Source organism: Cinclus cinclus, chromosome 19 (assembly GCF_963662255.1).
Source record: "Cinclus cinclus chromosome 19, bCinCin1.1, whole genome shotgun sequence".
In the NCBI taxonomy this organism is placed as follows: domain Eukaryota; kingdom Metazoa; phylum Chordata; class Aves; order Passeriformes; family Cinclidae; genus Cinclus; species Cinclus cinclus.
The window spans coordinates 8,215,197-8,231,670 of record NC_085064.1 but is presented as its reverse complement, the minus strand read 5'-3'; the positions used below and the strand labels follow the sequence as shown (position 1 = coordinate 8,231,670).

At 45.3% G+C, this 16,474-nt stretch overlaps 1 protein-coding gene across 1 annotated transcript in view; it reads left to right on the top strand.

Moving 5' to 3' along the window:
- Window positions 1-4,823: 4,823 nt before the first annotated feature.
- The window catches only part of PAPPA (pappalysin 1), a 173,312-nt gene continuing 161,661 nt past the window's right edge, over window positions 4,824-16,474 (top strand). The window contains exon 1 of the mRNA XM_062505610.1: window positions 4,824-5,659. Coding sequence (XP_062361594.1) covers window positions 5,263-5,659 — 397 coding nt within the window. The 5' untranslated portion in view covers window positions 4,824-5,262. The remainder of the gene's footprint in view (window positions 5,660-16,474) is intronic.

Below are 16,474 nucleotides of genomic sequence, written 5' to 3'. Positions count from 1 at the left end.
AATTTAATCAGCATTTTCATGGTTTAATTGAAGATTGTGCCCCTTTGCTTACATCATCTACCGTGGCTTATCACTCTCACCACAACGTAGAACAGAGATTTTTGCCCCACCCCCCCCAGAATGTATTTCAAGAATGCAGTGAAAAAAATACAAAGAATATGTAACCTTTTCTGGAAATACAATATTTCATGAGGGAAATTTGAAGGATAAAGTAACCGAGTTCCAGGCAAACAGGAATCAGTATTTTTAGGAAATACAGCTCTCAGCAGGGCAAAAAGGAGTGGTATGCCAGTTTAAATAGGAATTTATAGCCACTGACTGCAAATTACCTTATAATATTACTGAAACCTTCATAAAGTCATCAGTTATGCGTTTAGTCTTGATTGTCATTTATTGCACTTCTTAATTGTTCAGTAAACCTTTCTGGATTAAAGGGTGTGTGTCAAATTGACATGAGGCTGTTTTATTGATGTGAATTAACAGAGTATTTTACATGAGGGGCAGCTGAGGGACCAGCAGCAGAAGAGTCTCTCATCCACTAATAAAGGCAATGCAGAGCTGCTGCTGTGATTTCAAGTGAGTGGAGCTGTGTGGGATGATGAGTGTGCAGGCAATAGTTATAAATCCTTAAAATCAGCATTGTTATCAGTACGGAGTGTGACACTGGAGGCAGAACACAGACTTTTAATCACTCTGTTTAAAACAAAAGGAGGAACGACAGATAGAGAAAATATTGAAAAATCTGGTGGACTTACACTGAGTCCATGTTAGGTCTTCTGTTAAATCTTTTCCAAGACAGAACATGCTTCACATGTTTTCACTGTTGGTTTTTGTTTTGTTGGGTTTTTTTTTGTTGTTGTTGTTTTTTTTCAGTTGTTAGCATTTCATTCATTAGTGTTTCCTCAGGCTCACGAGGAGCTGAGACCACATTCCACCCAATGCAGCCCCTGTACCACCATTATGTCACCAAGCAAGTGGCTCTATTTCTCCTAAAAGGTGCTGGACTTCATGGGATTCACAGCCCAAATCCCCTTTTCTTTGAAGCTATTCTCAGCTCTTTGGGTTTCATTCCATGCTATTCTGTGGAGGCAGCGTGATTCCGATCATACCATTGCTGATTGCATAAAATATGCCCTGAATCCAACACGTTGTGTTAAAATCTGGTGTCTGGGCCCTGTCTGATTCTGAGCAGAGTAGCTGTTGGATTGTGTTCCAGCCATCCTCAACCCAAGCCAAGTTGGGAGAGATTTGATTGGGATATCGGTGAGGGGTAAAGACTGTGAAACCTCTGCTGTGATTGATGGAGTTGCGCACAGAGGGGACAAATATGCACAAATACTTACCCAGAATAGTAGGGCCTCAATTCAGCTGTATCTGGCAGACTTTTCAGCTCAACTTTCAAGAAATATTGTTTTTAATTGACCTTCGTGTGAGTAATTTGAAGAGCCAGCGCTGGTTTTCACAAGGAGAGTTTCAAGCATGGAAACTCCCATCGTATGTAAAATTAGTAATTTTACTGTATCATGAGTGATTAAACCTGACCCCCAGGGAGCCAAAAATAATGCTGTGTGACTTCCTTGCCCAATTAACACAGAACAAATGTGAAAATGTGTACATTACAGCAAATTGTGTGCTAATTGGCCTTGGAGAAATACTAACGACAAGGAAGAAATGGGCATGTAATTTCAAACATATTTGAGAGGTTTCACAGTCTGCTTGCAAATAGGAGGGAAAAAAGTCGAAATTTGACAAAACCGTTATTTGTTATGATTTATTCACTCAGCTCCAGTCTTGAACCTGAGAGTTATTGGCAGCTTCAGCTAAGATTCCTGCTGAGTATTTCTCCTTATAATGACTGCATACAGCATTTAGCTCAATGCTATTTTTTGGCATAGTGTCATAAATATCTATTTTAATTCTTTTCTCTAGATGTGTAACTAGGGTTAGATGCTTTTTTTTTTTTTCTCCTTTTTCTCGTGAAAAATACCTCTAGATGCAAGATTCTTCCACTCCCTTTCCTGAGGAGAATATTCCACTCAAGTGCAGAAGTAGGATTTTTCTCCTTGGGCAGGAGCCTCTCTGCCAGGTCTGTACCTCATGTAAGTACTGGCTTAAGCAGAGAATAAATGTCCATCTGTGCAGGGGAGAATTTCATCTGATCAGGGAAGTTAGATCTGACCCACAGACTTAAGGAATCCAAGGTTTACTATTCTAAAATCAAATCTTTTCCACTTCATTTTCTATTACATCTAGAGTTTATACATTACATTTTCTCTCTGCTTTCACTATGTCTTTGGAATAAAACTGATTGAAGATGTAATTTATGAGCTAGAGGTAAATCCCATCTTTCCATACTTTCTTCTGTCTTCCATAAGTACAGAAAGCAGAAGTCTTGGCTTTTCCTCTGCAGCGAAAATATCCCAGAATTTGTTACTGGAGCTGCAGGCTGATGCACTGAAGTATGATTTGGTCACAGTGAAACCCTTTTGTAAGAAGAGATAGAAGGTCAAGTATGTCCAAAATTAAATGATGCAGTGCTATTAAATTGAAGTGTTTCAGCAATTTTCCTTAATGATTTCAGCCAAATCATGGTGTCCCTAAGAAACACCAATGATTTTATAGAATTAGCTTTTTCTCCTGGAAAAAACTCGAACCAGCATTATTTTAAGAGCCTGCTCTTCCAGCCTCAACATGTGCAAAGTTCCCATGGACCTCAGAGGAGTAGCCATGTGGAGACAGCAGTGTCCTGGCAGCAGGATTCCTTCCGGTTTAGCTCTTGCTGAAGTTGAACAAGTTCACTTTAAACTTTTGGACTTTTTTGGTTGATTTGCAGTGTCCTCTACGACCTAAGTTAGAACAGTGCAGTGCAGCACTTAGCTCTGATCTTAAATTGTTTCTGCTAAGCAGGCACAGACACAGAAGTGTCTTTTTCACATCCCTGTGAACTCTTTGGGACATTTATAGGAGTTTGTACCATTTATTTCCCAGTTAAATATTTCCTCTTGGTTGTTGAGAGGCTTCATGGCTTGGGGGTCTTGTATTAAAATTTTTGTAGATGCTACCAGTATTTTGTCTTTCTTGTAAGAAGAGCTTTGATGGAGGGATGGGCTGAAGAACAGAGAGGGGCTCTAAGGCTGTGGTTCTGGTTGACTTCTTGTGGGACTTTGTGGATAAACCCAGCACCACTGAAAATGCCAGTTGTGTATTTTGTAGTGTTCAAATTAGTAATAAACTTAAAAATAGCATTTTTATGAGCATGCAATAGTCCTTTCTCATTGTAAAAATCGATTTTCACTACTGTTATAGTGTATATTTTAAGTGGGAGTGGTCAGAACTAAGTGATGCTAACAGGAGAGTCTGCAGAAGCAGAAAGATGCTCAGGAAAACTCTGGTGCATGATTCCTGTTGAAAACTTATGGGAAAGTAAGTTGTGACAATCATCAATTGAGAGATGGAAGAAGAGGATGATGTGAGTGCTTTTTGACCCGGTTTGGTGTGATTTAACTTGGTTTTACTGGATTTCTTCAGAGGGGAGCAGTGGCCCAGACACATCGTGAGCGCCACTGCCAAGTCATTTCCACTGATTAAGGACTTAGAAAAATCCTTTTTGTTGCCATCAGGGGGAGCTTTTGAGATCTTTCAAGAGTGAAAAAAAAAATATTAAAAAAAAAGGGGAAAAAAAAAAAGAAAGGATTAAAAAAAAAAAAAAAAAGAGAAACGTCCCAGCTCAGAAGCAGAGATCTACAAACCAGCAAGCAGACAGGAGCTTACCTGTGGCTACAACCAAGCCAAGGAAACCAGGGGAGCTGAATTCCTTAGGCTGAAAAATTAGCAATATTCAGAGAGGATTTTTTTACTCAATCCACCAATAAAATTAATAATTGGAGGGGTTTTTTAAATATAAATTATTATTTCTAAAAAAATAACCCAGGAGTCTTTGGAGCACTCAAAAGCCAGTTCCTACTCTGTTGCTACAGCTTCTGGAAGGCAAATGCTCTTCAAAAAGCTTCTCTCCTTTTAGCTCCTGATGATTCGATGGGGACCTTTGATGCAACATTTGGATTAACTGCACACAACTGCACTGAGGGGGACCACAAAAGGGGGAGCCTGGCTGATTGCATAACTTTGAGAAAATAATAAGAGGAAAATAAGGAATTAGAAAGAGAGAGAGAGAGAGAGAGAGAGAGTGGAAAAGAGAGAAATAAAGAAAGCAATTAAAAAAAAAATATCTGAGACTCAAGTTTCAAGACTCTTTATGTGCTGCAGAGGAGCATAAGGTTTACCAGCAAAGTGCAACGGGGAGTCTGAGAGGAGAAATAGCTTTCTCTTTTGCCAAGAAAAAAAAAATAGGAATGTGTGTTTTGGACTGGACTGAGAAAGAAAGCTGGGGAGATTGCAAAAAGGGGGGTGCAGCATTTTTGTCACATTGATCCATTCATCTTGATTGCTTTAAAAAATAAATAAGGGGGGAAGTGATAGGGGGAAAGAGGAAAAGAGGAAAAGAAGGGGGGAAAAGGAAAACAGCAAAAGTGTTTGAACCTCTGGAGCTATCTGCTCCTTCAAGCTGATTGATTAGTCATGATCCCTGCAGTTTTAATGGGAATCATTCAATTGGGAAGGTGGAGCACCCTAGAGTAGATTAGCATATTCTTGTTTACTCATCTTCTGAGGGGCTTTTTCTCTTTTCTTTCATTTTGTGGAGAAGAAGGGAGGGGGGGAGGTTGGGGGAAAGGAGGGGGTTGTGGCTTATGTTATAAAGGAGGCCAAAAAAATAAATAGATTAGAGCATCTTTTGGGGGGAGGGAAATCAGTGGGTCTGAGTCTTGGAGAAAGCTGGGGGGTTGTTTTGGTTTTTTGTTTTGTTTTGTGTGTGTGTGAGTGTATGTGTGTGGTTTTTTTAAGAAGAAAAAAAATAAAGGCAAGAAAATTCAGCAGAGAAAAGAAGAGAGAGAGGAGTTCCAGCTGTGGAGGAATAGAGGAGAAGAAGACAGATAGAGAAGGAAGAACAGAGAAATACATTTCAACCAAGAAGGAGTTTTGATTTATTTGATTTTTATTTGTTTTAAGGAGAAAAAAAAAATCTATAAGCAGGAAAAAGAAAGAAAGAAAAAAGAAAAAAAGAAAAGAAAAAGCAACTGAGAAGGGTTATAAAAAGAGCAAATACCAAGAAGGGTGAACAAGAGAAGAAAGTCAAGGCAAGGAGGAGCCCAAAGCTGGCAGATCGGGAGGATTTGCAGGGGAGAAGGGGGGGGAAGATTGGAAATGCAGCTCTGGAGTTTGCTGCTGCCTCTTGCGCTTCTCTGTACAGCCCTAGCCAGTGGACCCGAATGTGGGATGGACGAGCGCTCCCGCAGGGCACGAAGGGACACCAGGCACAGCCGCCAGCTCCTCCACACTGCCCCGGGCACCTGTGCCACCAGGTTAGCCCGAGGAAGGCGCTCCACTGCTGGGCTGGAGCCTGGGCATGTCCCCCGCAGGAGGCAACAGCGGGAGGTAAAGGACGAAGAGGAGTCCCTTACCCCGAGCAGGGCGCTCTATTTCAGTGGCCAAGGTGATCAGCTGCGGCTGAAGGCAGACGTTGAGCTGCCCCGAGACGCCTTCACTTTGCAAGCGTGGCTGAAAGCCGAAGGCGGACAGAGATCTCCGGCTGTCATCGCAGGTAGGTCCGGCCGTGCCTGTGGCCGCGGCATCCCCGCTCCGTGCCGGGAGCCGGCGGAGCGGGCGCTGGAGGCGTGCGCGTGTCCGGGAGCGGGGTGAGCGCACCCAGCCCCGCGGGAGCGCCCCGCAGCGCTCGGGGCACGGCAGCGCCTCTGCCAGCACGCCGGGCTCGCCTTCGCCCCGCCAGATACTCCGGGAGATCCCGGAGCTCTGCGGACCGCCTGGAAGTATAGGCTCGCGGGAAAAGTTATGTAAACTTTTGCATAGGGGAAATGGCAGTGCCCTGGGGTAGCTTCTGTCTGTCTGGGTGTGCGGATTGAGGTGCAGGTAGAAGAGGCAGCTCTTACGGTGGGGTTTTGTCTAATTTTCGGGTTGGAAAACCGTAAGTAGATCATTTGAAAGTGGCGTGTTTGTATGTATGGAAAGAAACGTATGTGACTGGTGTGTGGCTGCAAAGAAACGCGTATCTAAGGTCCCCCTACGATTTCCTTGGTTTTATTGGCTTTTTAGTGTACTCCGCTGTTCGCTCTTTAGATGCAGTGTTAGCATGTGGTTTCCAAAAAGCTATAAAGGAACTTTTTGGCTATTGTGAAACCTCAAATGAATCAAATGAGTTTATAAAGTTCCCAACCCCTCGACATTCAGCTACGGCTGGGACTCGCACTGCAGCTAGAGGATGTGTGGAGTATTTTTGTCTCCCCTTAGAAATGGCAAGTGTAACATCAATGATTCTAAGGTCAAACAGCCCTATAAAATCATTTAGTACTCAAAGCAGCTACCAGTCTAAGCTGTCTGAGCTGGACAATAACAAGGAGCATTGCACTTTTCTTATTTAAATTTTATGAGCCCATCCTGAATTTGGGTCCCTCTCCTCGCGTTCTCTGCCTCTCCCCCTCCCTCCCTTCCCTCCCTCCCTCCACCTCCCGCCCTTTCCCCGCTTTAGTGATAAAGTGCAGCGAAGTTGTCGTGAAATCGGATACTTTTCGGAGGGTTACAAACCCTTACAAATGTCGCCACATCCATCTTTGCTCTGAAGGAAGAAATAGAAAATGGAAATGCCCTTCAAAAAAAAAAAAAAAAAAAAAAAAGAAAGAAAGAAAGAAAGAAAGAAAAAAAAAAAGAGGAAACAAGTCAGAAAGAGAACCGGGTGGGGAGGGGGGGGACTGGGGGGGGAGGGAAGAAATGTTTTACAGTTCTTTTGGCAAGGAGATTCCCTGAAAGTACAAGGTTTCCATGTCCTAGGATGCCTTAAAGAGACAGGGAGGATTTCCCCTTTCCCTTCAAGTGCGGTCCCTTCCTCGCGGGAGGCAGCGCTGCCTGTGCCGGTGGCGCTGCCCCGCCAGCCCCGCTCGCCGTCCCCTGCCACCCTCCCTCCCTGCTGGCACATCCCTCTGCCCCCTCCCCGACCGGCGGGCTGCTGTCTCAGAAGAAAGTTGCTTTGTCCTAAAGAAAACAAAAACTGAGATGAACTCAGCCGTGCTTTTCCTTAACTTTTCCTTAATCCCAGCTGCTCCGCTCGCTTGTGAGGAGGGAGACGCGCATTGTGCGGGGCTGCCGGGGTGGGCAGGAGGTGCCGGGCATGGGCTGGTCCCGTGTGCCTTCAGAGCAGTGATTTCATAGGTGAACCGCTTTATTCCTTGCTTTATTCCCCCTGGCTTTCTCACACTCTGCTCTTCTGGTTCCCAACCCTAACTTAAACCCCAGGGCTCAAAGTGCTTCCCTTTCAAGTTAGGAAAGGCAGACTTGGGGTTTACACAGATCTCAGCAGTACCAAAACAGGGTCAGTGTATTTTTTAATGTGTTTAATCCAACACGTAGGACCCCGTGTCTGTCTTTGGTGCAAAGTATCTCTATTTCTCGCAACAGGGAACCTAGACAAACACATACAAAGATCATTTGTAGTAAAATACTTTAATTGGATGGGGGAGGTTGGGTTGTTGCCTGTATAAAACACTTGACCCATTTTATGCATGGAAATAACATTCCACTGTGAAAAATGAAGAGAAATGCCCCAGTTTTCCACCGTAGAGCTTCAGCTCAGCTCTGGAGAACTTCGTGATTTTTATTTTATTTTTAAGCTTCCCCTGCCCCCCTCACATGCACTCTTGAAGAGGAGCCAGGTTTGGCTCTGTGTGTAAACACCTGGAAGAGGTCCAAGAGGAACTCACTTGGAGTATCCTCTGCACACCACAGCCTCCCAGACCTGCAGCAAGCTTAGGGAGAGATTACGCTTCCCTCAATGAGGAAATCAAGGGTTCTGGCTGCCAAAACTCTTGGCTTTCACATTTTCAGTGTTTTGGGATGTGACAGACTGAGGAGCTCAGTTCTGCTGTTGAATTTGCATCTGTAGGACCCCACTGAAATCAAGACCGCACCTGGGTGTTTGGAGGGGAAAGGGACTGGGACACATTTGCTGGCAGTGCCAGAAATGAGTTTCTCCCCAACTTTCGTCCCAGTTACAAAGTGGGAAGCTATACAGATCTGAGGGAAGGGGTGGGATTGACTGGAATACACCTCTTTTTCAGAGTTGCTCTTATGTCTTCACCTACTTTCTGCACCCTCCCCCTTTCTGCCCGTGACGACTGCTCCCCTTGCACCCCTCCCTGCTGGCGTATAAGAAATTTCTGCAAGTCGTACAGGAGGAGCCCCGTGTGTGCCTGTAGGGGAAACCTGTTGTGCCTGTTAAAAATCTCGTGTAGGACCCAAGTTGTTATCAGCTTCTGCGCCTGAGCCCTGACATAACGGAGTTCTTCTGCTAATCCAGGCTACAGGAGTTTCTGTCTGGAGCCAACTCTCCTTACGTCACCCTCTGCTGCAGTATTCAATTTGTTTTCATAAATGGCTAATTTTACAGCGCTGTTAAGTGGGTTCGTCATTGTGCCGGGCCATGCCCTGTCTCTGATGAGAGGCAGTCCTGGTGCCAGGCTCTGCCAATTTTCACGCTGCTTGGCAGCGATGTTATTGCCGCCCTGTTTGACTCCAGTGATATCTGCTCTGGCATTTGTCAGAGGGAAAGCTGTTGGGAAACTGGAAGTCTGACCCATTGATCTGCGTTACGCAAAAGCTCAGGAGCCCTGTCGGGGCTGGGCTGCGCTCCTCGGAGCGGCTCCCGAGGTGCGGCTCCCGGAGCAGCTCCCGGCTCCTGCGCACTTTCCATCCCTCCTTCCATCCCTCCCTCCCTCCCTCCCTCCCCGGGCCGCAGAGTTCTTGGACAAACCCTGCTGGGATGTGCGCACCTAGCCCGCAGCACAGCACATCCCGTTGTAAACGCGCACATGTGCCCGTGGAATCGATCCCTGCGCAGCCTGTGCACGCTGGTGCAGGAAAGGGTTAAGGTGGGGCTGCGCTGGGTTAGGTAATGCACACACACCATGCGAAATGAGGGGCTTCAAAGCGCTGCTGACCTTGCTGCTGTTGTAATCAAAGGTGTTTCAGTTCCACTGTGAAAACGCAACCCCATCCTAAGAAGCGGGATCCCCCCGAGTCCCTGTCAGGGTGTTTTCTGGTGTGTGGGGTGGCTCATGTTTTCACAGCAGCGAGATGTTGACTCTTTACTGGCTGGGAGCTGAGAGGAGCGGGATGAATGATCGGCAGCGGGAGCCAGAGTAAGAAGGCGTGCCTGCTCTGAAGAGTGAAAGTTATTTGTATTTTGGTTTGATTTTTTTTTTTTCCCACTTTTTGGTTTCATTCCCCTCTGTCTCTCTATTCCTCAGCCTGCCAACAGGGAGCATGATCCCAGCTTACTAAAGCTTCATATGTAAGGGAGTGCCTATGTTTTCCCAACTTCAGTCCTTGATGAACATAAAACAGCAGCAGAATCCAAAGGGAGAGAAAAGCCAAAATCAGCACAGTGGAGCTCACTTAAAGCCACAGCTTTTGCATGTGGGAGACCAAGAAGCATCTGTGTCAGATGCCCAAGAATTAGGCAACTATAAAGATATGTAATTTCTAGTCATAGGTCTAGTCCCTCTATGGAGTTAAAGAATATATGTTTGCTTTGGGGAGTTGTTTTCCTTCTAAAGTTTTTGATATTTGTTTAATACACTTCAGTGAGAATTGGTGAGCTGGGTCCTATCTCCAGAGCTGATCCTCGTGCTGGGTGTGCTGGGGACTTGAGGATGTTTTCAATAGAGAGTTTACTCAGAGTTTCACTGGCATTAAAACAATAGGCGGGTAGGTAACGTGGCATTTTCAACAGCCTGTCATCTTTCAATGATAGGAATTTTATACTTGTGTTCTGTAATGAAGAACTAGAGAGAAGGAGTAAGTCAAATATATAACTTGTAGTTCTGTTGTTTAATTAGTGCTGGCATGTGCAAGGTCCCAGGGTGCTGGCTGTGGTGAGCAGAGTGGAGTGACAGGAGCTGGAACACCTGCCCAGATGTTCCTGCAAGGTGCCAACTCTCTAAAGCACCATTGCTGAAGGGTGGGGGAAGCTGTGTGGGTTTGGCTTTCCTGTGGATGGGTTCAAATCTTCATCTACTTCATGACTATGGATCTGGACAGGGCTTGACTCATAGGTCACTGAACAAAATACCCTCACAGCTTGTCACTTACTAAATATTTGCATTTGAACAGCACATTTCCTTCAGCCTGTGGAAGGTGGGACAAGAACCAGAAGCTGATTTTTCTTTCCATAACATTTCCAATTTAATCTGGTCTCATTCTTTTGACCTGCTACACTCTAGAGTCAGAAAAGCACTGTTAGAGAAAGTTGGGTTTATTTGTTTGTTTGTTTGTTTTCCCTTAAAACACTTATACGTAGGCTGCTCTAATTAATTAAGGGATAATAAAACAGCGAGGGCAATTTGACTCTGTGTGTGTGAAGGACGGCAAATTTAGATTCCTAAATGATGTATGGCTGTCTCCTGTAGGCACAGAGTTGTGTCCCAGGCTGAGTTTGCCTCTCCAAGCTTCATTTTAGCCTGATTTATTTCAAGCCAGCCTGTTTCAGTTAGAACAACTCGTGTGAGGCAGAAAGCAGGCAGTGAGGATGGTGTTTGGAGAGAGAGCAGGAGCAGGGCTGTCCTCAGGGACCCGTGGAGATGTCTGGAGGAGGCAGAGCAGAGCTGTGCAGGGCGGGCTCGGAGCTGAGGGCGAGGGGAAGCCCTTGGAGAGCCTTCGCACGCGAAGCCATCGCCAAAGCCAGCCCTGGGCAGGGTTGGAGCATCCAGGGAATCCGAATCCGTCTGGAGCTGCTCTCCAGGCCCCCACTCCCACCCCATGTGGTGCCAGGAGGGGGTTGTAGGTGCCAAGGGGTGCTGAGGCTGTGGCTGCACTGAGCACAGGTGTCCCCTGTTAGACCCTGCCACACGTGGCATGGGGAAGGATGAGCTTAAATCCCAGATGCCAGAGGGTCTCCCTGGGAGCTCTAAGCCAGACCCTCCACGCAGGCAGGTGCCACTTTCCAGTGCCAAACGACAGGTCTCTGCTTGCACAGGTGACCCAGGTGTTTGCTGAGGCAGCTCCAGAATCTTTGAGTCCACTCACCTTTGGCAAGGGTGGGAGAGATCCTTGGCTGAGCACATTGAACAGCAGAGATCCAAATGCCAGTGGACACCTTGCTGGTCACTATGACCTGACTCAGCCTACAGGCAGCCAGCTGAGGGGAGCAGGGAGTTTTGGTGGAGAAATGCCTTCTTTGAAGCCTGGATCTGGCTCTGTCAGGACATGGGTCTGTCGTAAGAGAGGTGAAGCCACAATAGATCCAGAAGCATCCTTAACTCAGAAGTGTTTTGTGCCCTGGCAGCCCAGAAAGCCAGTTGTGTCCTGGGGTGTGTCAGAAGGAGTCTGGGCAGCAAGGAAGGGGAAATTCTGCCCCTCTGCCCCTGGGCTCAGGTGAGACCCCACCTGCAGAGCTGCCCCAGCCCTGGAACCAGCTCTGGAAGGAGCTGGAGCTCAAGGAGAGATCCAGAGGAGGCACCAGGGGGATCAGAGGATGGAGCAGCTCTGCTGGGAGGAAAGGCTGGGACAGCTGGGATTGTTCACCTGGAGAGGAGAAACTTTGGGGTGACCTCAGGGTGGCCTTGCAGGGCTTGAAGGGGCCTGACAAGAAACATGGAGAGAGACAATTTACAGGGGTCTGGAGTGCCAGGACAACAGGGAATGGCTTCAAACTGCCAGAGAATAGGTTGAGATTGAATATTGGGAAGGAATTCCTGGCTGTGAGGGTGGGCAGGCCCTGGCATAGGGTGGAATTCCCAGAGCAGCTGTGGCTGCCCCTGGATCCCTGGCAGTGTCCAAGGCCAGGTTGGACACTGGGGCTGGAGCAGCCTGGGACAGTGGGAGGTGTCCCTGCCCATGGCAGGGGTGGGATGAGATGACTTTTAAAGGTCTCTTCCAACCTAAACTATTCTGTCAAAAATATTGCAGGACCAACAAGGTTTAGGTGCTTTCAAGGCCACAGGATTAACCAAGTGCTTTCACATTGGATTTTCATGCTGGCCCGAGCCAGGGAAAAATAATAAAAAAAAAAAAAAAAAAACGCCAAAGTATAGTGTCTTTTTTCAAAAAGACATACTGAGAAAACAAACAAAAAAACCCCACCCTTCCATGACTGGTGTCACCTGAAATGCTCCCATATAATAGTTTTGCTTCTAATTATATGTGTTGCTTTTTCAGCTCTTCTTTTCTCCTATAGAAATTACAGGAACAGGAGCAGAGAAGGGACCACCTGGGCTGCTAAATTCAGTCCCCTGCAGTGTAAGGAATATAACAGCAGATAATTAGTCTAAACATTCATAGAAAATCCACTTTGTAGGTTCTGATACAGCACAGGCCACGGAAGATTTCCCAGTGCTCTACTGTAAACCAAAGCTCTTTAACTAAGTCTGAGAGTTACCATTTTAATGTAAGACAGGAAAAGAGAAGGACAGATCGACAACATCTTAAGAACCTAAAATCCAAAACATTGGTTTAGAAAACTGTTAAGTATGAGAAAGGAAAACATGGGCTGGTAAAAGGTATCAGCTTTCTTATTTTCAGAGAGTTAAAATGAATCAGGTGTTTTGACAGTTATGAAATTTCTATTGAAATTTTAAGTTGGAATATTTGCCAGAACTGATCCTTTCCCACAGATAGTCTGTTTTGATTAATTTCCCCTTTTCCTGAGAAAAATATTTTATCAAATATTTCCCACCCTTCTCTGGTCTTAGCGTGTGTGGCAGTTCCTACATCCCTTTGTAGCAGCAATGATACTTAATTATGTTTTTACTTCTTCACATCTTATATTCCAGATGATTGAGAAAATGTATCAGAAAATACCTGTTTCAACAAAATCTTCTATGTTTTTTTTTTCTCTCAAGTATATCAGCAAGTCTAATATAATCTTTTTCTTCATTTTCTTCTTCTCTTCTTCTTCTCATTTTCTTCTTTTTCTTTCATTTTCTTCTTCTCTCAATGCTACCATTTTTTTCATCTAGTACTGTTTACATGGGCAGTATACCTTAATCTTCCTATTTCATATATGCAAAATATATGGGACTCTTTTACTTCTTGGGTTCTGTGCATTTGCTTCGTGCATTGTTTTGGGCACAGTTGCTGTGTGCTTTGTTTCTTTGTTTTCCCAAAAAAGAGGTTTCTGAAGATGAAGATGTACCTTTTCCCTGACCTCACCCTTCAATGCTCTGTGCCCATTTCCCCACCTGGGGGTTGCTGACATCTGGATATGATTCTTGATTTTATTTCCCCTTTCTGTGGAGAAGGAATACTTGATTGTTGTGCTATTTTCTCTGTCTCTCCACATTTCCCTTCATTTTCTCTGCTGTGAGCATGCATGCACACACACAGCATTTCCAAAGCACCTTTGATTTTCTTCCCAGATCAATAGAGCATTTAAACTCCAATGATCAAGGAGGAGCAGCTTGTTTATTTCCCCACATATTCTGACACAAGTGGCACATCTTGTAAACTGCTTTGATTTGATGTTAGTGCCTATTATAAAGTTTACTCTCCCCAAAGCCATCCATGAAGTTAAAGTACTCTTACTCTGAGCAGGAGCAGAGCAGAACTCAAAAAGCTGAGGTAAAAATAGAACAGGAGTGAATATCTTACCACAGAAATTTGCTTTCTGCTATCCTTGTTGACAGTGATCAGAACAATTTGAGGGCTGTTAAGCATCCGTAAGTTTGGCAGCACTAAGTGAGGGTACATTGTGTATCATAGTTAGAAGTGAACAAATATGAATCCAGGTCAATTATCCCTTGGCAGAATGGAGCTGGATTTGTGGTTACACTGGAAGCGTGGACTTGATCCTAAACCTGGTCAAGATCATGAAAAATACCATTGAGCTGGGCTGAATCTGGCAAAGGCTGTGATTTCAGAGAGTTTTCTACACCCCTTCTCTGCAGCCTGGACCTGTCTGTAGTCCTTGCTTCAGTGTCTTTTATTTTGCAGACTGTTTTTGCTTTGGACAGGAGAGAAGAAAAACTGTGAAGCCCTAACATCAGATGAAGGGGATATGTTTATTTGGTTTTGCTGTACTCCAAATCTCAAGTTGGCCTCTGTCTCATTCAACCTTTCTTCTGTGTTTTTTTTCCTCTCTTTTTTCCCTTTTTATTTTTTTTAATGTTAAAATCTCCCTTATTCCAAACCCACTCTCTCATTTTCTTTTCTGCAGGGTGATGTAAGTGTGTGACTTTCCCGTCCAATCCCTCCACCCTCTCTTATCACCATCCTAGCCTCAGTTTTTCCCCTACTATCTGGTATCCTTGATTTCCCTGCTTTCCCTCCTTCCTGCTGTGCACAGTCGCTGCTTCCCTGCTCCTCTCCCACCTGTGCCCCTCGGGAGGGTGGTGTCCCCTCCGAGGGTGGCCACAGGTTGGTGCCTCCGGCCAGCTGGTGTTGGGAGCACTGTGGGAACACAGGGTAAGCAGGCAGTGTGCTCGTGTGCTCAGCCAGGCTCACGGGCTCGCCTATTTTCCAGGAATTATTGATATTGTTCTGTTTAATATCCATCCTCGCCGTGCACAAACAAGGAGCGAGCGCTCGCTCTCACAGAGAGGGAGTGAGGGGGAAGTGAAACTGAGAAGCATCTGGGGTTGGCTTGGTGAAGCAGCAGCTGAGAGATATGATACCAGCTCATGAAGGCAAAAGAATTGCTGTGTTAGAGAAACAAACCACTCTGTTCTGTGCTGGGCACCTCCTGGGGCCTGGTGGGCTCTCAAGCCTTCCTTTTGGGTGGTATTTAGGGCTTTTTTATCTCTTCTCCTTCCTTCCCTCTGTCGTGTTTTTCCTCCTTTTCCTTATCTAATTTATTGTCTCTCTGTTTGCTTGAAATCACTTTCCCATATGGATTTCTCTCTTCTGACCCATCTTCCCCTCCCTCATCTGATTCCCAGGAGTCTTCTGTCGTCATGGAATTGGGAGAAGAGCAGCCCTGTTCCCGACACCAAGCATCAGCTGCAGGCTCCTTTCCTCCTTCGTTTTCTTCCTTGTCTGTTCTCTGCTGTTAGTGTTGGAAACGTATTCACAAAGATCATCCACTGAATTGAGGAAACAGATTTTATCACCATTATTCTGTTTGTTTTATTTAAGACAGGGAAAGGAATGGAAAGGAAAGGCCTTTGCTGCTACCACTGTTACTTAGTTTTCAATGGAGTTGTTTGTTTTGTTTTTTCCTCCTCTACTAGTGTATCCTATTGCTAATACTTTTCTGTATCATTACAGGAAGACTATGGTTCTATAGTCTTGAACTTGCCACAAAACTTCTTGCTGCTGATGGTGATAAATCTCAGCTGTGAGAGAATACATCCCTTAAAATCAGGGAAATTGAGGAACAGAGGGATGCTCTGATTTGTCCTGGATGTGGCAGTGTGCCAGTGACAAAGTCAACAATCAAGCCTACCAGCAGCCTTTTTGTTACTTTTCATTATTGTCTTTCAGGGATGATGATGGTTATTCCTCAGCTGGGATTGCTCTCCATGTGAAGTCACATGCCCTAATCCCTGTAGGATGTTGTTTCCTTGTAGCTGTTGATGGTTCTTCAGTGGGTAATGGCTGTACTGAGCCAGTGGTGGAGTCTGTCACCTGCCAGGTGGCATCATGCTGGTGACAACACAGGCAATGAGGGCACTTGGCATTTGTGACATGAGCTCTTTGGAGATGCCAGAAAATCAGATGGTCTGGAATTCATACGTCTGAGCCAGACATGCTGGTGATGGTTGAATTCACACAAATTCTTGTATTTCTCAGATGGAACAGTGTGTGCAGCCCATGATGGGAGAGAAAAACAAATATCAGCAAAGCCCCTTAGTTCAGAGTACTCCTTTTTAAATTGGAATGCTCTGATATTTTTTTATCTGTTTGCACACTGATTATTGTATTGACTTGCTGAAATGGCTTGTAAAAGTTGTAACTGCTTATCTTCTTAAGACATGCTGAAAATCTGCCTCTGTATATCTCAGATTATTAAATTAAGGACAAAAGCAACTTGCTTACCCCATAGTTAAATCCAGACCAGGTGAGAGGTTGCAGAAGGGTCCCCAGAGGACTTTTGGGGAGGGATCACCATCCAGTGCACTCTCATGGCTGAACAGCCAGTGTTTCTGTTGGGAGCATCACCAGGGAGGCTGTACATCCTATCCATGGGAGTTTGCTCTGAATGCAGCAGCATCTGTGCTTGTCAAGTCTGAGGTGCTAAAGTTGAAATCTGGAGCTTGCATTACTACTGTCTTACATGTAATCTGTCTTGTGGATAAACAGAACAGTCTTTTGGAGGTCAAAACAGCACCTTTCACCAGTGATAATTTAATGAGAATTATTTTCTGTGTAAACTAGACAAGAATTGGAAGCCTCCTGTGCTGTAGCTCGTGAATGG